Source organism: Carcharhinus amblyrhynchos, chromosome 9 (assembly GCF_965287045.1).
Source record: "Carcharhinus amblyrhynchos chromosome 9, sCarAmb.v2.hapA, whole genome shotgun sequence".
Lineage (NCBI taxonomy): Eukaryota > Metazoa > Chordata > Chondrichthyes > Carcharhiniformes > Carcharhinidae > Carcharhinus > Carcharhinus amblyrhynchos.
In genome coordinates, this window is record NC_137332.1 from 47,820,480 (window position 1) to 47,848,027 (window position 27,548).

The window sequence follows — 27,548 nt, forward strand, 5'->3', positions numbered from 1 at the left end:
AAATATATTTAAGAAAAAAATCTACTACTTATTGTGGGGCTCAAAACCACAATTCTGGGATTAAGAATCCGTTTTTATCTCCTGTGTTAGTTGGGCTGTGGGGGGGACTTCTTACACAAGTTGATTGACTTTCTAAAGCTTTGCGTACTCCAGTGTTTGATAAGTAAGCTATGCACATATTCACTGTAGTTCAATATTTGTAAAGTGGCAAACACAATTGGTATTCTTTCACTCTTGTTATCAAATTCATAACTTATGGAATTTCACAGATAACACGGACATGTAATTCTATACTTAAGAGCTGATTTTCAACCAGAACATTTAGTGTAGAAAAAAATGTTTAAAACCAGATAGTGAATGTTACCTTTACGTGGCTAAGTTCCATTGTTAAACTGGCCTAGGCCCAAAATAGCATGTACCCACCATCTTGCTGAAAGAAACTGCACATGTACCAGTGGCAGCAATCCAGGATGGGTGCACATGTACAGTTGTTCCTGGCACTGGCCAGTAGAATCGGGAGTTAGAGCAATCCTCATTTCAGTGTCTGGTAGACTGGCTGTGAGAAATTTTAAATGTCATTAGCCATGTGGTGACATGTCTACTGCTGAATAGTAGAGGAATTCTTGTTCTGATGTCAGATTCAAAATAATGTTGGGTGTCACCTGGGTTCAATTCCAACCTCTGGTCACTGTGGAGTTTGCACACTCTCCCCGTATCTGTGTAGGTTTCCTCCTCCAATCCAAAGATGTGCAGATTAGGTTGATTGGCCATGCTAAATTTCCCCTTAGTGTCAGGGTAAATACGTGAGGTTGTGGGATAAGGCCTGGGAGGGGCTGTTGTCGGTACAGATGCGATTTGCGATGGTGTCCTTCTGCACTATAGGGATTCTATGAAAGGGACAGAGATCATTAAATCTTAGTGTTTGGTTTTATTCATGGTTAGCAGAAAGCATTGTTGCTTTGCCATTGACTTTGAAATCTGAGTCATTACCCTTCCTGTGATTAGGTAACCAAAAGTGCTTCTAGGGTTCCAAATTGGGACTGATCGACATTTTATAAAGCAACAATACAAGCTAATTTGCTTTCTTTTCTAATGCTGCTGCGAAAGGCTGATCAGAACTTTGCTTTACTGCAACAAAACACTGTGCTGACTTTTAGAGATAAACTGACAATTTCCTTCGTGGTACACTAGTATGATTTTTATTCCTTACGCCTAAACTAATAATTTTGCACTGATTCACATTGAAAATGATTTGCATATTTTAGGCAAGTGGAACAATCTAGCTCACATTTTTCACAAAACCTATCTAAGATCCAATAAATATTTCCTTGGAAAAAGCGCTTACAAAATGCTTGCTTTTCAGCATTTAACCACTCTCTTATGAGTTCTATTTCTTGAGCACAATTGGGTTTTCCAATTTAGTGGTTTTAGACAGCTTTTTAAAAGTAAAGTTTATTTATTAGTTATATTAACACTGCAATTAATTACTGTGAAATTCCCCGATGCATTACACTTGGCACCTGTTTGGGTCAATGCACCTAACCAGCACATCTTTCAGATTGTGAAAGGAAACCGGAGCACCTGGAGGAAGCCCATGCGGACACTGGGACGAACATGCAAATTTCACACAGACTGTGACACAAGCTGGGAATTGTACCCAGGTCCCTGGCACTGTGAGGCAGCAGTGCTAATTAAGGACAATGGCCAGGGCGTTGCAATTGGAAGGCCAATAGGTGCCCTATTAAACATTTAACAAATAAATGGCCACAGGTTCAAGACCACCATTGTGGAAGGAGAACATCTACACAGGGTAACTTGCAATGCAGCACATGAAATGGGGGAATTCCAACTGTTTTGTATAAACCAAATCAAACAAACTGAGGGACAAAATTGCTTAAAGGGAGTTGAGGTGAGTTTAGTTATCTTCTGATCGATGGCCTTAATGGCCTCTTAATTAATCTATCCACCACTTGCAACCAGTGGCTGTCCTGTCTCCGAACCAGTCATCAAAAACGGTCTGGGGGTGGTGCTGGGAAACTCATACTTGTGCCTGTACACCTCAGTTCTCACCCCCTCAGCTTCCAAAAAGACTGCCCTTGATATCAAATCTTTCCAACTAATCAACTTGTGACCAAAATTTAGTTACTCACAGAGTGGTGCTGATTTTGCTTGTTAGAATTTTACTTGGATGGAGGTTTGACAGTACTTGTCATCATTGCTGCTTTGGTGTTCAAAAACATTGGTGAAAGCCCTTTTCAGCCTTTGCAAAACTTGAATAAGCAATGCCAGACAGCAAGAATAAAATGCACACCTTTCAAGATTGCATTTGCAAATTCAGAAGCAATGCCAATTTGCAACAAGCTACCAATCCTTACTGATCTGATACTGTAAAATTCGGTAAAAAGTCTGACAACACCAGGTTTTACTGTTTTACAGGTTTTACTTTTTACTGTGTTTACGCCAGTCCAACGCCGGCATACCCACATCATAGAACATAGAACATTACAGCGCAGAACAGGCCCTTCGGCCCACGATGTTGCGCCGACCAGTTACAAAAACAATGACCCACTAGCCTATACCAATCCCTTTTCGTCCATAAACCTATCCAGAGATCTCTTAAACGCCCCCAAACTAGACGCATTTACAACTGCAGCAGGCAGGGCATTCCATTCCCTCACCACCCGCTGGGTAAAGAACCTACCCCTGACATCCGTCCTGTAGCTACCCCCCCTTAATTTAAAGCCATGCCCCCTCGTGCTAGCTTTCTCCATCCGAGGAAAAAGGCTATCACTGTCCACCCTATCTAAACCTCTAATCATCTTATATGTTTCAATAAGATCCCCTCTTAGCCGCCTTCTTTCCAACGAAAACAACCCTAAATCCCTCAGTCTCTCCTCATAGGACCTCCCCACCATACCAGGCAACATCCTAGTAAACCTCCTCTGCACCCTCTCCAACGCCTCCACATCCTTCTTGTAATGCGGGGACCAGAACTGCACACAGTACTCCAAGTGCGGCCGCACTAGAGTAGTGTACAGTTGCAACATGACGCTGCGACTCCTAAATTCAATCCCCCTACCAATAAACGCCAAGACACCGTACGCCTTCTTAACAACCTTATCTACTTGATTCCCAACTTTCAGGGATCTATGTACACATACACCTAGATCCCTCTGTTCATCCACACTATTCAAAGTCCTAGTAAAATTCACCATCATAGTAAAATTCACCAGTGATCATGTGAATACAATGCTCAAAATTCTTGTTGATGGAATTAATTGAGCTTTGTGTATGTTTTGGTTGCATAATTTGATTGTATTGATCAGCTTGTGATAGATTCTTTTGATGCCTGACAAAACTATTCAGTCAACTAGCCATGTTAACAGCTAATTAATTAACTCTACTGTTAAAATAATCGCAAAGTAATATTGTCTTGTGTAAATATGGTATGAGGTTGGGACTGCCACTTTATTTTCATCTAATGACCTCCTTATCATCAAACAGCTGAGCCTAGAATGTTATAGAACATAAGAAATAGGAGCAGGAGTAGGCCATCTAGCCCTTCGAGCCTGCCCCGCCATTCAATAAGATCATGGCTGATCTGTCGTGGCTCAGTTCCACTTTCCCGCCCTCTTCCCCATAACCCTTAATCCCCTCGCTTATCAAAAACCCATCAACCCGCGTCTTAAAAATATTTAGCGAGGCAGCCTCCACCACTTCAACGGGCAGAGAATTCCAGAGATTCACCACCCTTTGAGTGAAGAAGTTCCTCCTCAACTCCGTTCTAAACCGCCCCCCCTTTATCTTGAGGCTGTGCCCCCTAGTCCTACTGTCTTTTTTGAGCGGGAAGAGTCTCTCCACCTCGATCCTATCCATCCCATTCATCATCTTATACATCTCAATGAGATCTCCCCTCATTCTTCTAAACTCTAACGAGTACAAGCCTAGTTTATTCAGCCTCTCCTCATAGCTCAACCCCCTCAACTCTGGTATCAGCCTAGTAAACCTCCTCTGCACTCCCTCCAAGGCCAAAATGTCTTTGCGCAGGTGCGGCGCCCAAAACTGCACACAGTACTCCAGCTGCGGCCTCACCAATGCCCTATACAGCTGCAGCAAGACCTCCCTACTTTTATATTCAATCCCCCTCGCTATGAAGGCCAGCATCCCATTCGCCTTCCTGACCACCTGCTGCACCTGCAAGCTGGGATTTTGCGACTCATGCACAAGGACCCCGAGGTCCCTCTGCACCGTCGCCTGCTGCAGTTTTTCGCCACGGTCACTTAACCTCAAACCTAGAGTAATGTGTTAGAGTTCCAGACTCGAATCCCAACATGGTAGATCGTAAATCCTCCTGTGAAAAGCATGGCTGATCTGAAATTGCGGGAAGTTGGAGTAACATGAGCAGCCTGAGAATGCAGGGCTTTCAGGCTTTTCAGCAACTTTCACAGCAAATCTTCAGCACTGCAGCCCACAGGCAAATGGAGAACAAAGCTCCCAAGAAGCAGAAGATATTTGAGGTGGGCAGCAGGATGCTATTCAATTTAAAAGCGATGTGATACATGCAGTGCTACACAAGCTAACCATAGACCTCTCTGTCATGGGTACAGTGTATGTTGTTGAGACACACTTCAAAATTGCCCAAGAAGAAGTAACTCTTTGTTTTATTCCATAACCTTGTCTAACTGTTAAACTATAAATTATCATGGGATCTGACTGTTCATGGTTTATGGGAACACTTATTTATTTAATGATAAGGCTTGTATAACCAAGAAATAAAGTGATTCATCACATGAAAAAAAGCAATTGTAATCTAGGTAACAGGTACTATTGCAATGAGAACAGCTATCACTTTACACACACTGGTTCTGTAACTGGAATCCTCAGATGACCAGTGTCATTTGTGTACTAAAAGGTCAGTAATTACATGAGACTACAGCATATTTATTCACTTGTCAGTTAGTACACAGGCCAGGTATTCATTTTTAAATGTGGTGCAAATACAAGATTTTAAAAATTCATTTCCGAGATGTGGGTATCACTGGCCAGGCCAGGATTTGTTGCTCATCCCTAATTACCCTTGAGAAGATACTAGTGAGCTGCCTTCTTGATTCGTTGCAGTCCCTGAGATATAGGTACCCCCACAGTGCTGTTAGGATGTGTAACAGGATATTGACCCAGCGATGTTGAAGGAATGGTAATGTATTTCCAAGTCAGATGGTGGTGTCACCAGGTATTTGCTGGCTTTGTCCTTCTAAATGGTAGCAGTCGTTTGGAAGGCACTGCAACCTTGGTGAGTTTCTGCAGTGCATCTTGTAGATGGTCACACTGCTATCGCTGTGTGTCAGTGGTGTAGGGAGTGAATGTTATCCCTTCCACAAGCAATCGAGCAGGCTGCTTTGTCCTGAATGAAATCAAGCTTCTTGAGTGTTGTTGGGGCTGCACTCATCCAGGCCAGTGGAGAGTATTCCATCAGACTTGTGCCTTAAAGATGATGGCCTAATAATATTACTGCTAGACCATTAACCCAAAAACTCAGCTAATGTTCAGGGGACTTGGGTTTGAATCCTGACATGACAGATGGTGGAATTTGAATGCAGTGACCAAACAAATCTGGAATTAAGTATCTACTGATGGCCAGAAACCATTGTCAATTTTTGTACAAACCCATCTGGATCACTAATATCCTTTAGGGAAGGTAATCTGTTGTCTTTACCTGGCCTGGCCCACATGTGACTCCAGAGCTACACCAATGTGGTTGGTTCTCAACTGTGCTCCAAGGTTAACTTGGAAGGGCATTAAATGCTGACCAGCCAGTGATGCCCATGTCCCACGAATGAATAAGAAAAAATAGACAGCAGGCTTTGGAGAGTGAGGAGATGAGCTAATTGACACAGGATTTCTAGCCTTAAGTGATACAATAAATAATCTCATGTAAATTTTTCATGATCACAATGAGCTGCCAATCTATTTGATCTGTAAAAATGAATTCACAGTATTTGTGCATGGACTGCATTGTAAAATCTTGTCTGCTGAAATGTGTGGTTATTTAAATCACAGATTCATTAGAAATCTTAGAGCTTATGAAATAGTTGATGTTTTGAATCATATTTTTGTTATATTTCAATTATCTCGAAGTGAGGAAACTTTGGATTAAAGCCATTAAAATGTATATCTTTAAGTATGTGACCCTAGAAAAATATAAATGTGTGAATATATGATTTTTCCACCTTTCAATCCGCAGTCACAATAAATTAAAAGAGTTGCCGGATGAGCTCTGGAATTTAAAGAGCTTGAAAAGTCTTCATCTACAACACAATGAATTAGAACAGATTCCAGAGAACATTGGTCAACTTGTCCATTTGGAAGAGCTGGTATGTTGCTGAAATTATGGGAAGAGTTTCTAAGGAAGTCTCAAATGGTTATAGTTTTTGTTTTTGTTTTACAGAAGTGCTAAATGTTAACCACTACTTTTCCTTGATATTGATAGACATAGTCTGTGTTTCTTTCTGCTTTATTTTACATTTGTCGTTTTCTATTTACCTTGGCGACCATTGTTGTCTTCTATTGTATAATACAATTTAGGATTGAAATGGGAAATTATCTTTGATATATAAGTGAAGAGTGGAGAAAGAGAGCAACTTGATTGATGAGACCTGTATATTTCAATTTGGATACCTGCAATGCTGTGACCACTATTCAGTTTTGCTTTATCCAGCAACAGAATTTTTTGTCATTTGAAGATTTCAAAAAAATACTCTCAGGGAAATAGATTTTCTAGAATTAAGGTATCAAGGGGTATGGGGAGAGCATGGGACTATGGCAGTGGCATAGAGGATCAACTTTAATTATACTGTCTGGTTGATCAGATTTGAAGGGCTGAATTACCTGCTCCTCCAATTTTCTTTGTTTCTATGGAAGACCACCATAATTTGTAATTGTGACCCCCCCCCCCCCCCCACCTTGCTTTCTGTTTGTCTTTTGCAGTATTATAGCAACTGGATGAACAAATGGTCTGGTTTAGTCTGCAGAAGAATAGCCTGTATCAAGCCCTGAATTACCTGAGAATAACAACAAAGAATCTGAAACAAAAACATAAAATGCTGGAAATATACAGTTGAATAGCCAGAATATATGGAGAGCACAGATGAGATTAACATTTCAACCCATGCCACAGAAGATTTAGCAGTTGCTATCAGTCCCAGTGAAACTCCTGTGGGGTTGTTCATAGTGAGCTAAATGATACAGAATGACAGGAGTGTTAAACTACATGGTGTATATTGAGTTCAGCTGTGTTATTTTTGAAGTAATGCAGCCTGTATATCACTGAATAACCATAGGCTGTAGTCAGAGTTTTATCATTTGATTAGGGAAGTTTTCGTTAGAATCCGGCTTCAACAGCTTAGGAGCATACGTAGTATTGTAGGGTTGTCTTACATTTGCGAGAGTGCAACATCCATTCTTCACGCTCATCTTCTTTTTTGCCCTTTTCTGTTTGCTGCTTACTTTTGTTTTCTTTTTTTCCCGATACCTTCTCCTGGTTTCTCATTTCTAATATCTTCAGTTTACTTTGTTTATCCTCTTCCCCCATCTTTTACTCCTCTGCTCTCTTTTTCTCTCCTTTCTCCCAGCTCTGCTCCTCTCCTCTGCTTTCTCACCTAACCATTCTATACCATCTTTGCTGGACCTTCACCACCACCTTTTTTTTACCTCTCCCTCTACCCTATTTACTGTCTATCACCTCCATTTTGGACCACTCCCTCATTATCCATTCTTCCCTTTTATCACTTCAACTGCTTTTCCTCTTTCCCCATTCCTTCCCTCCTTTCCCATATTCCTCACCGGTATTGAATATTCACACTGATTTTCAAGTGTTTTATGCCATCTTTTAATTTTTTAATGCATATTAGTCAGATTCTCTGGAAACTTTGGTTTAACTGACTGATGATAAGACTGTTGTAAGTTTCAGTGAGTTATCCTAAAGAATTCTAGGCCGTTGATTACAGTTACAACAAATGTAACTCGTAAGAATGTTGAAGCACATTTTTGGTAGTTCATGGAATCCAATGAAGGACCACCATTACATGAAAGTCAAAATTGCTTTCATTCTGTGACTAAAGTTTGACTTGAGTATTTTGATTATGTGGAATCACAAGGGATAGTTTGTTTTTATGCCATTTGATAATTCTTACTTGGATAGTGGGGAAGGAAGTAGTTATACAGAGGAAATAGACCTGGTTGTTACAAAAATGTGAGGTGTGTTCACTTATAAGAAGAGGCTAATGTTTCATATTGGCTTTGGGATCATAACAATATTTTTGAACCAACAAAATAAACCTCATTATAATGGTCAGAAAAATAAAACAACTTGCAGTATGTATCTTGTACTCGGGACATTTAGAATCAACATATAAGGTAAATATGAATTACCAGGCAAACTGGTTGAGCAAAATACCCTGAACAGTAAATGGCAGTTGTGACCGAGAGATCACACAAATTTTTCAGCAATCCACCCAGACGTCACTGTTCATTGAGTTAAACAATCTTGTTAAAATTAGATCTCCCTTATGAAAGGGTGCAAGTCTTCACTCATCTCTTTTGAAGATCTAGCCTCAAAATTTCCTCCAAAAGCCACTCTGATTTGGACCACCTAAATGACTGCTTGCCTCCCAAGATTTCAGTCTCATCTCCTGAGATGATGTTTCCCTGGATTTCTATGTCTGCATTCCAGCCTTTAATTGCTAGCATGGTTTCAGCTCTTTAATAGCCAGCTAACTTCATTGAGCTGCCAATGATCCTGGATTTCACCACACTCCATTTCCCCATTGGCGCCTAGCTCTCAATGGCTTCTTGGAGTCATAGGCTGGAATTTTCCTGTCTTCTTGCTGGCTGGATCTTCTGGTTGTCTTAACGGTGAACCCCTGCTGCGGGTTTGCTGGTGGAGGGGGGTGCATAGAAAGGGAAATCCAGTTGACAGCAGCAGAATCTTCCAATCCCAACATGAGCCAATGGTGGCCTCCTTCACTGCCACGAAACATGCCATAGGAGAACACAGAAAATCCCGTCTATAGAGTCATAGAATTTTACAGAACATGAAAAGGTGAGCAATAAGTTAGTTAATGTCCTCTAATTCCAATTTAGTTCTGGCAAGCTTTATCCACCCCAATCAGAAATGAAACATCAACTGTAATTTAAAATGTTGGCGTATCTAAGTTTCATGCAGTTTCACTTGATTTGGGCTACTATAGGGCTACTCTGTGTTTAACTAATGCTTTCTACCCATAAATTTTAAAGGAAAATGAATATGCCTAGAAAGGAACACAATTCTGGAAATGTCAGGAAGGAAACGGGTAATAATTAGATTTTCATTCATGTTTGTTTTTAAGGACTAAAACTGTACCCATCCTGAAAATGTTAGTTACAAATTGGCTGTGTAATACTTGTTAGCATACTGATTCAGTCCTCTGTGTTTTACAGGATGTGTCCAACAATCAGCTTTTAACAGTTCCAAACACCCTTGGTGAGCTGTCGAGTCTACTACAATTCAATCTGGCTAACAACAAACTGAAGAGCATACCCTCTGAAATTAGCAACATGAGAAGTAAGATTGTTTGAAAATCTAAAAAGCGGGACAATGGCTTCCTGTGTTTATTTTTCATATTCAAGTTCCCTAATATTCTAATTCTTTCTTGTTGGTAGCTAGGTGTGACAGTTCTTCCCCTTGGCAACGTTTGACCAGATTGACCAGATAAGAGTTCACTGTCACAAAACATTTCATATTGAATGGATGTGATACCGTTATCATGGTGCTGGAGTGCACTGGAGCTTCACCACAATATCTAGTAGCGTGGGGGAACTGAATTTGTTGAAATAAAGTGTGTTAGAACTCTGCTTGAAGTTTAAGATTAATTTGTTTCATAATTTGATTCATTTTATGCAGGTTTAAAAGTGTTGGAGGCAACTCACAATGAACTGGAATGTGTCCCTCCAGAATTAGCAAAGATGGCATCATTAGAACAACTTTACTTGAGGCATAATCGACTCCGCCATCTACCAGAGTTTCCATCCTGTAAATTTTTGAAGGTACTTTGACAGCATCACGAAAATACTAACAGTACTAATAATAATAATACTAACGATATTAATATGTTTCTTTTTAAAATAATTTCTCTGTCTAATTGGAGCAGGTATATCAAAATGTTACCTATACACTTGTGGACATGTTGGGGTGATTCTCCCAAAAAAATTTCAAGTGTTGAATTTGTGCAAAAACTGGAGTAAATCATGCTGTTTTTTTTCAGCAGGAGTTTAAAAAAGAATCTCCCTCACTCTGCACTGCTGAGTGCACTAGCATGAATCCAGTTGAAAATCAGGGGTCAGGACGTATTCCCACTGGAGAGGCTGGCAGCGTAGCACTGAGCGAGCCACTGTGTATGTGCTGATCTGTCAGTGCTGCGATAGACGCATGCGCAGTAGCCCTACGTTGCCGGCCTCTTGACTGCTGGCCAGCTCGATCACTGGCTTGGCCCGCAATCCCACAATGGTGGCTCTTTCAACCTCCTACAGCCTGATTGACAGCCTCTTGGACGCAAGGATACTGAGCAGGTTCTGTTAAGCTCGAAGGCTAACGAGAGGTCTTCCAGCTTGAAAGTGGCAGGTCTTTATTTCTCTAGTTTCCTAAATTAGCTGTTCTTTAAATTTTTGGAGCTGGTTTTCTTAGCCAAATTCTCCACTATATGGATTTTCCTCTTGCAGTGCTGAGAGAGATATTCCCACTCCAGCTGCCTGTTACGAACTGCTGTGTTCAATTAAAGACACAATCCCAAAAGCCATTATGTTTTGAAGGTGCCTGGTTACTAAGCAATGACATTTCCCTTCTTAAAGCTTTTATTTACTTTTCACATTGTAACCTCTCAAAGCACATTAGAACCACAGTTTGAATTGTCCAAACCCTCACACGTGCAAACATCTTTGTCTACCATGAATCTAACTAAGTTTTACTCTTCTCATACAGAACCACTGAATTAAACCCACTTAAATCTATACTTGTTTCTATTATTTAACAATACAAATAAAGATCCTTTAAAACTAGTTTCTCTTGCACTGTGTAACTTAGAAATCATACACATCACTGCCATTGTGCATTGGTGCTGGAAGGAGTGAATGTTGAAAGTGGTTTAAAAAAAAAAGTGCCAGTCAAGTGGGCTGTTTTGTCCTGGATGATGTTGAGCTCTTGTGTGTTGTTGGAGCTGCAATCATCCAGGCAAGTGGAGAGTATTTTGATTTGATTTATTATTGTCAAATGTATTGGGATACAGCAAAAAATACTGTTCTTGCATGCTATTCAGACAAAACATACTATTCATATTGTACATAAGGGAGAAGGAAATGGGGAGGGTGCAGAATATAGTATTGCAGTCACAGCTAGGGTGTAGAGAAAGTCTGGCAGCAAGGAAGAAGCTGTTTTTGAGTCAGTTGGTATATGATCTCAGACTTTTGTATTTTTTTTCCTGACTGAAGAAGGTGGAAGAAAATATATCCAGGGTGTGTGGGGTCCTTGATTATTCCATCATATTCCTGACTCCTGCCTTGTATACTGTGGACAGGCTTTGGTGAGTTACTTGCTGCAAAATTCCCAGCCTCTGAACTGTTCTAGTAGCCAAATATTTATATGACTAGTCCAGTTCAGCTTCCGGTCAATGGTAACTACCAAAATGTTGATAGTGGAGGATTCAGCAATGATAAAACCATTGAATATAATGGGGAAATGGTTAGATTCTCTCTTGGAGATGGCCATTGTCTCATACTTATGTGGTACAAATGGAACTTACCCCTTATTAGAAGCCTGAAGTTGACCAGGCCACTTTCAAGCTCGAAGATCCCTCAGTGGCCTTCCAGCTCAATAGAATCTGCTCAGCATCCTTGATTGGATAGCTAGCCTGCCTCCTGTATGGGAGACCATCAATCAGTATGGACACACGATTCAGTACCTGAGGAGCCATAAGTAGTGTTGAGCAATATGTGCTCATATTGTTCAGTGAACAATGAACATCCCCTCACAATGGAAGAAATATCTTTGATGAAGTAGCTGAAGATGGTTGGAACCTAATGTCGTGAGGCAGAGATGATTGATCTCCAACAGCCACAACCATCTTCCTTTGTGCTAGGTATTACTCCAACCAGTGGAATGTTTTACCTTGATTCTCATTGATGTCAGTTTTGCTTAGGGCTCCTTGCTGTAAACTTGGTTAAATGAGTCTGGAAACTCCCTATCATCTCTCTGTATCTCTCTCGCTGTCACTCATGCTCTGTCCTTCCAGGTGTGTGGTAGAAGTGTGCACTTGAGAACTGTCGTTCAAGTTTTCTGTTGAAGGGTTTGGGGAAAATGTGGCTTGAAAGTTTGCTAAATGCCTTTATATGTCCTATTTAACTTCCCAGTTCAATTTATATATAGTAAGTATTCAATGATATTCTATTATGTATAGTATTTATCCTACAAGTAAGTTGCATAGACACAAATGTATTGCCGGATCCTGATCAAGATTGTGATTAAACCATATGTTGAACAAATATCTGAGTATTTTGCTAAGGCCATCAAGATATGTTATTACTGATTTATTTGCTTTGTAACCTGGACTAATGTGACTCAGGAAATATTTGTCGACTAGCCTGAAAATCAATCCTGTTACTGGAGGAATTCTGAAATGCTTCAAAATACCAGTAATATTTTACTGGTGATAGAGTCATAGAGGTTTACAGCATGTAAACAGGCCCTTTGGCCCAACTTGTCCATGTTGCCCTTTTTTTTTTAAACCCCTAAGCTAGTCCCAATTGCCTGCATTTGACCCATATCCCTCTGTACCCATGTAACTGTCTAAACGTTTTTTAAAAGACAAAATTGTACCCATCTCTGCTACTGCCTCTGGCAGCTTGTTCCAAACATTCACCACCCTGTGTGTGAAAAAATTGACCCTCTGGACCCTTTTGTATCTCTCCCCTCTCACCTTAAACCTATGCCCTCTAGGTTTAGACTCCTCGACCTTTGGAAAAGATATTGACTATCTAGCTGATCTGTGCCCCTCATTATCTTATAGACCTCTATAAGACCACCCTTCAGCCTTCTGCGCTCCAGAGAAAAAAACTCCTAGTCTATCCAGCCTCTCCTTATAACTCAAACCATCAAATCCTAGTAGCATCTTAGTAAATCTCTTCTGCACTCTTTCTAGTTTAATAATATCCTTTCTATAATAGGGTGACCAGAACTGTACACAGTATTCCAAGTGTGGCCTTACCAATGTCTTGTACAACTTCAACAAGACGTTCCAACTCCTATATTCAATGTTCTGATCAATGAAACCAAACATGCTGAATGCTTTCTTCACCACTCTGTCCACCTGTGACTCCACTTTCAAGGATCTATGAACATGTACCCCTAGGTCTCTTCATCTGTAACTCTCCCCAGTGCCTGCCATTAACTGAGTAAGCCCTGTCCTGGTTCAGTCTACCAAAATGTACCACCTCGCATTTATCTAAATTAAACTCCATCTCCCATTCGTCAGCCCACTGGCCCAATTGATCAAGATCCCGTTGCAATTGGAGATAACCTTCTTCACTGTCCACCATGCCACCAATCTTGGTGTCCTCTGCAAACTTACTAACCATGCCTCCTATATTCTCATCCAAATTATTAATATAAATGACAAATAAAAGTAGACCAGCACCAATCCCTGAGAGACACCACTGGTTACAGGTCTCCAGTTTGAAAAACAACCAGCACGTCTTTCAGACTGTGGGAGGAAACTGAAGCACCCGGAGGAAACCCACGCAGACACAGGGAGAATGTGCAGAGTCCACACTGACAGTGACCCAAGCTGGGAATTGAACCTGGGTCCCTGGCACTGTGATGCAGCGAAATTTCTTTCCTGATTTAATTTCTGGTACTCTAACAGGCAGAAGTTAAATGTTTTCAGTGTCACTTGCATCGGATTACACAGAAATTACAACAGATTCAGACAATTTAGCACAACTAATTAGGTGTTGCTGTTTCTCTTCCACAAGCAACAGGTCTAATCTCATACGACCATCCAATTCCCAAACCTCTTGATTAATCTTTCAGCCACTTCCAGACTTGTTTGTTAATATTGACATGGTCTTTGTTTTATTTTCTATCTCTGGTAATGATTTCATAGCTTTTTGTAGTTCATTTTTAAAAGAACTTTGTCCTAAATAACTTGCATTTAATTGTATATCCCTGTACCTTTGTTCTGGACTCCTCAGACACTAGAAAGCAAAATGTACCAATTTACTGAAGGATGTGATTAAATGCCATCTCCAGTCCAAAAACTTCCCAATTTCAATGAAACGCTTCCAAGTACTGTATGTTTGACACATGCTGGGCATGTTTCCAGGAATACTCAGATTTAACACTTGATACATGACATTAGTTTTTACTTCCCTGATGAACTAATGGTTTCTTTTGGTATAAATTGCCATCTTCAAGGTAACTATGTGTTAAGTACCTTCCGTTACTATGTTGCCATCTTCCTTTCTCTATCCTGTTGCATCTTTAGTGCCTTTTTGCTTACATAATTGAAACCGCAGGATAAAAAATTCAAGCTGAAGTGTTATTTACAAAACAGTCAATTATATCACCAATATCCACCAGTACTTCCACACACATAGTAACTAAAGAAAAGCCCAGCTACCAGTTAAATTTTGTTACTTGTCATTTGCTGTTGCAAATGTGTGGAATAGATTGTACTTTGCTTTCTCCAATTTACCAGTGGTATTCACCCCCAATAATGCAATGTAGCTTCCAGTAAGTGATTCAAGAGATACGAGAGAATATCATAGTTTAACTTTAGGACTGACCAAATGAACCATAATTGTCTTTGATTGTATGCATTTCCACATTCCTAAATAATGTGATTGTGGTTATACATGCAACTTTATAACACTGGAGCGATTATAGTGATAAAATTTAAAATTGACTTGATATAAAGGTTGGCATCAAGGCCATTAGAATTGTTTTATCATTTAATATGGAAATAACATTGTGCACAGCAAAGCAATGTTACTTTTGTGATAATTCAATTACACTATTGTTTTCATCAAAAATGAACAGTGAAGATAATTCAATAGAAGGAAGTTGAAACAAACAGTCTGATGGGAAAGCAATGTAAGTGAAGTGTAGCCAATAGCCCTGTTTTAAAAAAATGTAGAAATATCAAAGGCACGATGTAAAACTAGCAAACCATGTTAACAGTCATTGTGTCTGGCAGCATCTATAAGGTGAGAAAAGAGCTGACATTTTGAGTCCAGATGACCCTTTGTTATCTGGACTCAAAATGCCAGCTCTTTTTTTCTCCTTACAGATGCTGCTAGACGTGCTGAAATTTTCCAGCATTTTCTCTTTCAGTTTCAGATTCCAGCATCTACAGTAATTTGCTTTTAACAGTCATTGTGGCTGGTGTCCTCGCATGTAACAACTGTTATCAGGATTGGCTAGAATGAAAGTGAATTCCCCACTGTTCCTCTTTATTTCCCTTTTGAAGTAGTATTTCCCTTTGAAGTATGGCCATTCTGTTAATAGCATTTCCATTCAGATGATTGCGAAGCAATGTGATACAAATGTTGTTAATTTCATAATGTCCTAATTTCATAAACATTTCTGTGATGAATGTTACACATACAAGTTGATACCTGAATTTGGAGGTATTTTAAAAGAGGGTGATGCTGATCTTTATAAAATCTGAGATGAAGAAAACTGCTTGAAACTGATTCCCAACTAATGATCAGAAAATAGATAATGTGTCACAGTGCTCTATTTTGGACATTCATTTAACGTGATAAGATTATATGAAGGGAAATTTGATTATACAATTAACGTGGTTCCAAAGGGCTAGCAGCATGGAGGGTTATAGAAAAATTGATTATTGGTATGCTTCTAAGGTGACTGGAGGATACCATGTGGTGAATATTGCATAACACGGTGTTACAAGCAGATTTTGTAAACTTGCCATTGAAATTTTTTTTTGATGTTTTCTATTATTATGAAGTCGGTGAAGAATTAAACAAAGCTCTTCCCTGTTTGCTTAATTAATTTGAATATTGAACTTCTTTGTCACAATATTGTATACCAGTATTGTGAAAATGTTCATTTACGTATTTATTAGCTCTTGTAAATGGTATTACTTTGATGGGAAATATCATGTTTTCTTCCCAAGCTCCACTGTCACAATTATTATGAAATTTTATAAATGTAGTTGGTTAGTTTCAACAATTACATTTTATGAAGAAACCCTAACATTGTTTTTTACAACAGTCTTGAGAGAGGGGCAATAATTGTTCTATTTTTAAATATCTTTATTGTAAATTATATTAGAAGAATGTGATCTGAAAAATTGAATGTTGTGTGCAGAAATCTTGAAATGCTGCCACTTGTGTGAAAGATGGTACCCATGCCCAGTTGTAAAAAAAGACATGCAAATCAATATGGTCGTTGAAACATAATGATTTAACTGAGTAGAAATATCTTGCATACGTCTGGTTTTTTTTGTAGTTTTATATTTGAGATATTTATTTTATAACAATTGTACTTCTACACTTTAGGAACTACATGTTGGAAATAATCAGATTGAGTATTTGGGCGCAGAGCACCTGAAAAGTTTAAGTGCCATCATTGTACTGGAGCTCCGCGACAACAAGTTGAAATCACTGCCAGATGAAATTATTCTGCTTCAACACCTAGAACGTCTTGACCTCACAAATAATGACATTAGCAGGTACATGTAGAAATACTAGTACTTTGTTAATAAGGTGCCCGTTCTTAAACATAAATTTTGTTTTTGTTTACATCAATTCCAATTAAGGTAGAAGCTTCTGATTTAGAAACAGGTATGTTGTTTAAGAAGCAATGTGCTACTTGATGCATCATGCCATGCCATAAAGTGGCAGGGTATTAATTTATACTATTCAACACACTGTATCTGAGTGTAATTAGCCATTCTTCCCCAAAAGAGAAAATCTGAGGGGAAACTACACTAGGCTAACATTCGATTGCTATTGCTAAAGGAGAACAGATTGGCTGCAACTGATTAGTGCTGTCTGTTGTCAGCTTTGACATTTGGGTTTTGAAAGTAGCCTAGTCTCTGTAATAGTTATATGGCCCCAAATGAATTTGGTCGTGTCATATCAATTCAGCTTATAGGTCACGACAGCAGACTGACCCTAATGTGTCATGAATTGTCACAACATTTAGAACCTCATTCAGAAGATATAATAAAAACTAGCATGAGAATAGAAAATTTCTATACAAGACCAAGAGTAAATCATTCGACCTTTTAAACCTCTTTGAAATTTATGTAATCATTACAACCTTGAAATACCAACTTACTGACCTTTCTTTCTAGGTGAGTATAAATCTCCCTTTAAACATGTACAGTGCTTTTGCTACTGTTGCTTCCTAAAGCAATGTATTCCTATTCTCTCTCGTACTTGTGTGAAGAAATTCTTCCTTTGCTCACTTTTAATCAACTTATCTTGAATTCTAAGGTTATGATCCAAGTTCTGAAATCTCCCATTAGTATTATATATCAAATCACCTTTTAACTTCCTTATCTACAAGGTATATAATTTTGATATACCTCTTTACTCATCACTTCAGATGACATCACCTTGGCGAATTGCTGTAAAGTCTCGTTATTAAAGTATTCATGTAGAGTTTGGATGTTTGATATTTTAATTGAAGTCTAACCAGGGACCTGTGAAATCTAATTTTCTGTTGGTACTTTTGATCACTTTTTGAAATTGAGCTAGTTTTTAATGACTTCTGTATCTGATATTTTTTATTGCACATTCTATTCAAATACACTTAAAAAGAAACCATGTCAGTGTGTCACCTGATGGCATACCAGGCACATTAGCCAAATCTAATGGCCAAATGTCAAGGACATGCATTTTGAAATGCAACCTGTGATGGATACCCCAGCTTAATGTATTATAAGTGTCTCTCCTGGCTGTACTTCCGTTCATATCTTCATAAACCTAACCTCATTCAAAAGTCTACTGCTGATAGCCCAACTCACACCAGTTTCCATTCATCTTCAACACTCTGCTTCCTGACCCACATTGGTTCCTGATCTAGCAATGTTTCATCATGCTCTGCTTGTTAGTCTAAAATTGTTTCTTTAATTTGGGCTCTGCTTGCCACTTAATCAATTTGCTGTTCATACTAAACTACTACTTTTGATTCACATACCTCCATTTTAAATGGTGCCTGTGTAGAGCTTTAACGGAAAGTCTGCCTGCTACCTTGCCGACTGTCACGTTCTTTTAGAGTTTTCGATGTTTTGTTGATTCACCCAGGTGCTCTGGCACTGATGAATTCAGTAAGAAGCCTCTCAACACCAGGTTTAAGTCCAACCAGTTTACTGTGTTTACCCCAGTCCAATGCCAGCGTCTCTACATGCTGATGAATTCAACAAGGCAGATGTTAGTATTACATGTATTTGGCAGCTTTCTCTTTTGTAGTATACAATGTCTCCCTCTAAACTGTATTCCTTATGGCCTATGTGCTGCCTTAAAGCTCGTTGACATTTTCTCAGAACCCCAGCTTTAATAAAAACCTCTTTTCTGCTTATATGCAGGATATTCAGATGAGCAGAAAATGTAGCACAAATGTTACCCCTTTCTAGAGCAGGAGGAGCATCTAATAGGACCAATGGTAACTTTGGAATCCTGCCTTTCACCAGGGATTGTACCATCTAACCATTTGAGTTATTGCGTGTACTTCCCATGCCAGCCCAGCACCATTTGCAAATTTACAATCTGATCAGCCAATATTTTATGTAATGTGGCATCTGTCACTTAATGGTTTCTTTCACCCAGACTGTTACTGAATGGGCTCTTAGCCATCATGTACATAGTTACAATGTTTTTATCTATGGCTCGCAATTCCTCATTTAAAAATTCTCTGCTGTTGTCAGTCAGGAATTTTGCAGGTCTACCTAATCCTGTTCCCGCCTATTTTTCTGTGACCTTATTGGTAATGGTTCATTTGGCCTTGCAATATATTATAGTGGTAATGCCAAATCAGGTCGACATACTGATACAATGTAGCAAAAAAACCCCACTATTTTTGTCCCATACATTTAAGTTCATTGCCAGTGCGTCATTATATGGCTAATGGTGGTGGCAACAGGATGTAATAGTGTTTTCCGGTATTATACAGATTTCACACGGAGCAGTTATTCGCTCAATAAAGTCATTGTATTATTTATCCAGTGTTCCAGCATGTCACAGTCAAGCCTTCAGATTTGTGATCCAGGTTGTGCAAACTGTCAATGCAACTTCCAACTGATCTTTTTGTCTACCAGATTCTGCTTTTCAGAAGTTAACACGGCTTGGCTTCCTTAGTGGCAGCAATAGTGGCCTGATTTAGTAAAATGTAGATCCACTGTCTTCCTGAACACAATCACTATCATTTTTCATGTCTTGTCTTGTGTCAAGTGGGCTTTCTTCGTCGAAAACCCTCGTTACAAGAGAGGTATGTAACTGAAAACCACACCTCTACTGATGAAAAGGCTGATCCCAACTCCTGCAAGGAAGGACAACCCTTTTGGAAGATGTTGATGTGTTGTCATCTCCAAACTTGAAGCATGTAGAGCTTTCATACTCCTTGGCTTTCTGCCAATCTGCCTCATCAAAAGACTCCATGTAGTAGTTAAGCCAGTCCACCCCACAGACACTATCTAAAGCTGCACAGCTGAATGAATCAGCCATCAAAATGCTGATCACTGGATTCAAATTCTGTGACCAAAACAATTCTTTTATGGCAGACCCTGTCATTATTTTCAGTTATGGAATTATCTGTCTCGTGCCTTATTTCAAAAACTTGACTGTAGACAATGTATTGCATTATGATTCTTGGAATCACACCAAAACATTGATTAACCATTCCTTGTGCATTTTTTTTGGATTTAAACACCAATGGTCTGGATATCAATGCTGCTAAAAGTATGACCATCTTCAGAATGTCCGTCAGTATCCTGGAGGGAACTTTCTGGCTATTCTTACTGGTGGGATCTGCCAGTCCTGCTGACAGTGCATCCTGCTGCGGATATCCAAGAAGCACGGGCTGCATTCAACAGGGAACCCTTTTGACAACAGATTTGACCAGAAGATCTGTTGTTGGTTAATGGCAGACCACCTCCCGCTCAGCAGATCATATGGTAATTCTCATCCCTGCTATTGTATTGGGATCTGCATTTAAGATTTTGTTGATCTTGAAACCCAGCCATCATCAAATCCTCCATCCATTGTTTTACCACAGGCTTTCCTGCATTCAAAAGGAAAGTAGCTGGAAACGACTGTCTTTCTAAAAAGAAATTTTAGGACAGCCACTGCTTAGTCTAGGAGAGTGTCTGCTGTGAAATTGATCTCCCACCATAAGACCTAGGAGCAAAATTAGGCCACTCGGCCATTCAATCACAGCTGTTATTTTTCTCAACCCCATTCTCCTGCCTTTTTCCTGACCCAGGCTCATCTGGACTCAATGTTAGCTCTTTTCCCTCCTTAGAGTTGCTGCCAGACCTGCTGAGGTTTTCCAGTGTTTTCTCTTTTGGCTTCAGATTGCAGCATCCACAGTAATTTGCTTTTGCCCCTGTTACATATCTTTGTATCATCTGCAAACTTTAACAGAAGGTCCAGCCTCTGTTCATTATACAAATCATTTCCATTTCTGAAAACACTTCATTACTATCCTGTTTTTTTCCCAGTAAAGATAAAGCCAAAGCCATACCTTGCTGCTTCTAGGGCAAAGCTGTAACCTATGTCCACGTTTCCGCCTTGTTTTACCATTGTTAATATGGTAATGTCTCACTGAAATTTGATGGATAATCAAAGCTTGAGATTTTACATCTTTCCTCTGCCATCCTGTTGAAGCAATATACTTTTCCTTCTGAGGGTGAAGACAAATTTCTGTTTGCAGCAACCAATCACAAAGTTTTAGATCAAGCAAATGTGATCTACCTGAAGAACTATTTTTATTTGTAAGTTTACAAAATATCTCTTGTTCATCCATGTTAATGTATGTCAATTTATGATGGAGGAATAATACAACAGTTTGTCTTGCCTTCAGCAAGTTCTTTCTGCATTCAATTCAGCAGAGATACAAACTCCATATAATTACCCCTCAGCAACTGTTCTAGCTGTGTTCATTTAGGGTGATGCGGTGGCATAATGGTTAGCACCATTACCTCACAGTGCCAGGGTTCAGTTCCTTCTTAGGTTACTGTCTTTGCAAAGTCTGTAAGTTTTCGCTGGATCTGCATGGATTTCCTCGGGTACTCAGGTTTCCTCCCACAGTCTGAAAGACATGCTGGTTAGCTGCGTTGGACGTGTTAAATTCTCTCTCCGTGTACCTGAACAGATGCTGGAGTGTGGTGACTAGAGGATTTTCACAGTAACTCCATTGCGGTGTTAATGTAAGCCTACTTGTGACACTAATAAATAAACTTTAAAACTTTATACTGTTTTGAAGGTTGAGCCAATAACGATTACCTGTCTTTAGTAAGGCAATTAGCTTAACGATGTAATTGTCATAGTATATACATGCTGATATATTGACAGCAAATATTAAACTCGGATCAATTTTTTTCTTTTTGTCATAATATAACTTTCAGTCTCGTCTAATTCCCAAATCTGTTGAATTTTACATTATTTTTTGTATATTTACTTTAATATCCAGTGGGAAAATCTGCTTGCTTCCAAATATTTGCCCAGTTACACCCCAATTACTTTATCCATTACGGTTTATTTGTTCATAATGTCTTCTGTGTACTTCCAGTATTTATTCTCCTCCACTTTGAAGAATGAAGCAGAATATTCATTTAACATTTCTATTATGTCCTTTCCTTTTAATAACAGATTTAGTCACTATATTGATAATGCAACCTACTTCTCCTTTATCACTTCCTTTGTTTTATACATTTTTTTTAATCCTTGCTGTACTTGATAGTTCCACGGACTAATGTTAGTTTTAGATCAAGCAAATGTGATCTACTACTTTACATTTATGCTAAAAAATGAAGAATTATTTTTTAGTATGTGAGTTTACAGAATACCTCTTGTCCTTTACTAAATCCTTGTTGTGACTCCTTTGCAGCTTGCCTTATGTTCTAGGTAATCTTCCAAAGTTGAAATCTCTGTTGCTGGAAGGTAATCCACTGCGTGCCATTCGCAGGGATATTATTAATGTAAGTCATTCAATTTCCTACAATGTACAGTTTTCAATAAGAGATTTTAATAGATTTTATAGGGTTTAAATTAATTCTGAATTGTTTTTTCCAATAACATGCTTAATTCCTTAACTCTGACTCTCCAGCTTTACATCTCTTTATGGCAATCATTCCCAGAAGACACTTCAGCACCTCTTAGGTGTTGATTGTGATCTAACATTATATAGGTCTGAGAACCAGGATCCTCCGATAAATGGCACAGAGGAACCAATAAAATAATATTTCATAGAATCATAGAATGCCTCCAGCACAGAAGGAGGCCTTTTAGCCCTCTGTGTCTCTGCTGGCTCTGAACTAATACCACATCCTTGATTTCCCTATAGCTCTGATAAATTTTATCTTTGTCTGTTTATCCAGATGAACAGTAAGAAGTCTCTCAACACCAGGTTAAAGTCCAACAGCTTTATTTGGTATAAGCTTCTGGAGTGCTGCTTCTTCATCAGCTGAGTCACTGATGTATCAAATAAACCTGTTGGACTTTAACCTGGTGTTGTGAGATTTCTTACTGTGCCCATCCCAGTCCAATGCTGGCATCTCCACATCATATTCAGATGAAAACCATGATTAACTGTCTTCAGCTACAGGTTCAAGTGGTGCATTCTAGATCCTAGCCACTCACTGTGTAAAAAGGCTTTTCCTCATGTCACCATTGGTTCTTATGTAACGCACTGTATATCGATGTCCTCTGGTTCCCACTGGCAAGAGATTAATCTGTACATACTCTGCCTAAACCCTTCATGATTTTGAATATCTTTACCAAATCTCTTCTCAACCTAATCTTTAAGGAGAACAACTTAACATTTACTAATCTATCCACATAACCAGAGTCCGTCATCTCTGAATCATTCTCATAAATTCTGCATTCTCCCTAAGGCTTTAAGTTGTTAGTGGTCGGAATTGGGGACACCCCTCCAGTTGAGGCTGTTCTAGTATTTTATAATGATTCATCAAAACCTCTAAGTTCCAAAGACTTGTGACCCACTGAGAAATCAGACTTTCTCCTCCTCTGTCTTAAATGGGCAAAGCCTTATTTTTAAACAGTAAAGGATATAAGTGTGGTGGAAGCAGTTATGAGAAGGTTTATTAGACTAATACCTGGAATAAGGTGTTACAGAAATGAGAAGCAGGGGGACGCCTTTCGGCCCTTTGAGCCTGCTCCACCATTCATTTTGTTCAAAGCTGATCATCAAATTCAATATCCTGGTCTCCCCTCGATCCCTTTAGCCCCAAGAGCAATGAAATCAGACAATGTTTTAGCCTCAGCAATTTTCTGTGGTAATAAATTCCACACATTCACCACCCTCTGGGTATAGAAATTTCTCCTCACCTTAGTTCTGAAAGGCTTATCCCTTATCCTCAAACTATGACCCCTAGTTCTGGACTTCCCCATCATTGGGAACGTTCTTTCTGAATCCTGTCAGAATTTACGTTTCTATGAGATCCCCTCTCACTCTTCTAAACTCCACTGAATATGAGCCTAAGTAACTTAGTTTCTCCTCATGACAGACTTGCCATCCCAGGAATCAGCCTGGTAAACCTTTGCTGTACTCTCTCTATACAAGGACATCCTTCCTCAGATAAACACAAGAACTGCATACAATACTGTAGGTGTGGTCTCCCCAACGTCCTATACCATCGCAATAAAGCATCCCTATCCCTATACTCAAATCCTCTTGCTATGGAGGCCAACATACTATTTGCTTTCTTTACTGCCTACTGTACCTATGCACTTTCAGCAACTGATGCATGAGGACACCAAGGTCTTGCTGAATATTCACCTCTGTCAATTTACACCTATTCAATAATCTATCTGCCTATTATTGCTACTAAAGTGGATACCCTCACACATTATGCTGCTTCTGCCATGCATATGTCCATACACAAGCCTGTCCAAATCATGCTGAAGCATCTCTGCATCTTCCTCACAGCTCACACTCCCAACTTTGTATTATCTGCATGTGTGTCATATTTAGATTCCTCCTCCAAATCATTAATACATAAAATGAACAGTTGAGTCATGGCACAGATCCCTGTGGAACCCCATTAGTCACTAATTGCCAATCAGAAAAAGACCCATTAATGCCAACTCTTTGCTTCCTATCTGCTAACCAGCTCTCTATCCATCTCAAAACATTACCGGCAGTCCTACGTGCTTTAACTTGACATGGTAGTCTGTTATGTGAGACCTTGTCGAAAGCCTTCTGAAAGTCTAAATAAACCATGTCCATTAGTTCTCCTCAGTCAATTCTACTAATTACATCCTCAAAGAATTCCAGTAGTTCCATCAGGCATGATTTCCTTTTTTGTAAATTCATGCTGATTTTGTCTGATTGTATCACTGCCTTCCAAATGTTGAGTTATGAAATCCTTGATAATGGACTCTAGCAACTTCCCCACTACCGACGGCAGGCTCACTGGTCTATAGTTCCCTGTTTTCTCTCCACCTCCCTTTTTGAATAGTGGGCTTACATTAGCTACCTTCCAATCTGTAGGAACCAGTCCCGAGTCCAAAGAATTTTGGAAAATAATCACCAATGGACCTACTATTTCCATGGTCACTTCCTTAAGTACTCTGGGATGAAGATTATCAGGACCTGGAGATTTATTCACCTTCAGTCCCATCAATTTTCCCAAAACCATTTCTCTACTAATGCTGGTTTCCTTCAGATCCTCACTAAAACTTGCTTTTCTCATTACTTCTGGTACAGTATTTATGTCTTCCTTTGTGAAGAGTGAAACAAAGTATGAATTTAATTTCTCTGCCATTTCTTTATCCCCTGTTATGAGTTCTCCTGTTGCTGACTGTAAGGGGTCTACATTTATTTTTGTCCATCTTTTTCTCTTTCTCTTTGCATACTTATAGAAACTGATAGTCAGTTTTTATGTTCCCTGCTGGCTGGCTTTCATACTCTAGTTTTCTCTTAGTCAATGCCTTGGTGCTCCTTTGTTGAATTTTAAGCCGCTCCCAATCCTCAGGCCTGTTGCTTTTGCTTGCCGATTTGTATGTTACTTCCTTGAATCTGATACCATCTGTCATTTCCCTTGTAAGGCATGGTTTGGCCACAATTCTTACCACTTTTACACCAAACAGGAATAAACAACTTCTGGAGTTCACCTAGTTTAAATGCCTGCCATTGCCTGTCGACTGTCTTTTGTTTCAATAATGTTTCCCAGTCCAACATGGCCAATGCATGCCTCATACCATTGAGATTCAGGACTCTGGTCTTAGAATCAACTACATCCCCTGGACAAAGAATTCTACCATATTATGGTCACTTGTCCCCAAGGGTGTTCTCTCAACTAGATTGCCAACTAATTCTTTCTCACTGCACAACACCCAGTCCTTGGTGGCCTGTTCCCTTTTTGGTTCCTCAATGTATGCTCCAGAAAACCACCCCAAATGCACTCCAGAAATTCCTTTTCTGTCATGCTGTGACTAATTTGACACTGCTAATCTATACGCAGCTGAAAGTAACCCATAATCACAAATGTTCCTTTAACTCATGCATTTCTGATTCCCTGTCTAATGCTTTTCCCAACATTACCTCACCAATGTTTTTTTACCCCTTGTTTCTTAACTCGAGTCATACAGATTCCATATCATCTATGCTGTTATCCTTCCTCAATATTGTATCAACATCAACTCCACTATCTTTTCCTTCCTGTCCTTCCTTCCTAAACACAATAGTCATCAATATTTAGTTCCCATCTTTGGTCAGCTTGGAGCCACGTCCCCTTAATGCCAACTGTTTCGTTCCCTTTTACATCTGTCTGTGCAACTAATTCATCCATTTTGTTTTGACTGCTCTGAGCATTCAGGTACAAAACCTTAAGGTGAACACTCTTAACATTTCCTTTTCCCTTCCTACTATTTTTTTTACTCAGTCCTTATCTGACTCTAGCCCTTGGTTTCTCTGCCTGTCACTTTCCTCATTCTCCGTACTGTATTTTCTTGTTCTTAATTCTCCCTACTCTGAATCCTTGCAAAGGTTCCCACCCTCCAACCACATTAGTTTAAACCGTCCCCAACCATTCTAGCCAGTATCTCCACCACCACTACCACAAGGACATCATCAAGGTGTAACCCATCCAGTTTGTACAGGACCCATCTCCCCCAGAACTGGTTATCTTATGAAAAGAAACAGGACAAGTTCAGCTTGTATCTGCTGCAGTTTAGAAGAATAACTGGTCATCTGTTTGAAGCATGTTCACAGGCTTTTTATTCTAGTTCTAAATTTTTGCACAAGAGGAAGCATCCTTTCCACATTCACTCTGTAGACTCCCGTCAGAATCTTAGTATGAAATCAATATTGTACACATTACACTAGATGTGGTCTCACCAATGCCCTATGTAACTGAAGCATAACCTCCCTACTCATAGATTTAATTCCCCTCACAATAAACAATAGCAGTTTATTTGCTCTACTTGCTAACACTGCATACTAAATGTTTGCAATTCATGTACTAGGACACCCTGATCCCTCTGCAACTCAATTGCTTGCCATTTAGATGATTTGTTTTATTTACATCCTTCTTGCCAAAATGAACAGTTTCATATTTTCCCACATTATATGTCATTTGGCAAATACTTGCCCACTCTCCAAACATATCTATATCCTTTCGTAGCCTCCTTATGTTTTATTACGATTTGCTTCCCTACCTAAGTTTGTGTCATCAGCAAATTTAGTAATTGTACCTCTGGTCCCTTCATCCAAGTCATTGATGTAAATTGTAAAGATTTGAGGCCTCAGCACTAATCCTAGTGGCGTACCACTCTTTACATTTTACCAACCAGAAAATGATCCATTTATGTCTAACCTGTATTGCCTGTTAGCTAGCCAATCTTTTGTCTATGCTAATCCTTTAGACCTACACCATGGGCTTCTATTTTCCATGATAACCTTTAACCTTATCAGATACTTTTTGAAAATCTAAGGATAGTACATCTACTGGTTCTCCTTTATCCACAACACATGTCATTTATTCAAGGAACTCCAATGAATTAGTTAAAAAGATTTCCCTTTCACAAAATCATGCTGACTCTGCCTGATTACCCTGAATTTATCTAAGTGTCCTGCTATAACATCTTTAACAGCTCCTTAAATTTTCCGTATGACAGATGTTTCCTGCTTTCTGTCTCCCTCCCTTTCTGAATAAAGGAGTTATATTAAATACTTTCTAATCTAATGGGACCTTCCCCAAACTTAGTAAATTTTGGAAAATTAAAACCAAAGCATTCACTATCTCAGTAGC

General features: G+C 39.3%; 1 protein-coding gene across 2 annotated transcripts in view; it reads left to right on the forward strand.

Moving 5' to 3' along the window:
* lrrc40 (leucine rich repeat containing 40) overlaps positions 1-27,548 on the forward strand; it is a 66,450-nt gene that overhangs the window by 9,867 nt on the left and 29,035 nt on the right. For both annotated transcript variants that reach the window (XM_080196573.1, XM_080196574.1), the window contains exons 4-8: positions 6,242-6,371; positions 9,475-9,598; positions 9,938-10,080; positions 16,609-16,781; positions 22,163-22,253. In XM_080196573.1, coding sequence (XP_080052699.1) covers positions 6,242-6,371; positions 9,475-9,598; positions 9,938-10,080; positions 16,609-16,781; positions 22,163-22,253 — 661 coding nt within the window. The remainder of the gene's footprint in view (positions 1-6,241; positions 6,372-9,474; positions 9,599-9,937; positions 10,081-16,608; positions 16,782-22,162; positions 22,254-27,548) is intronic.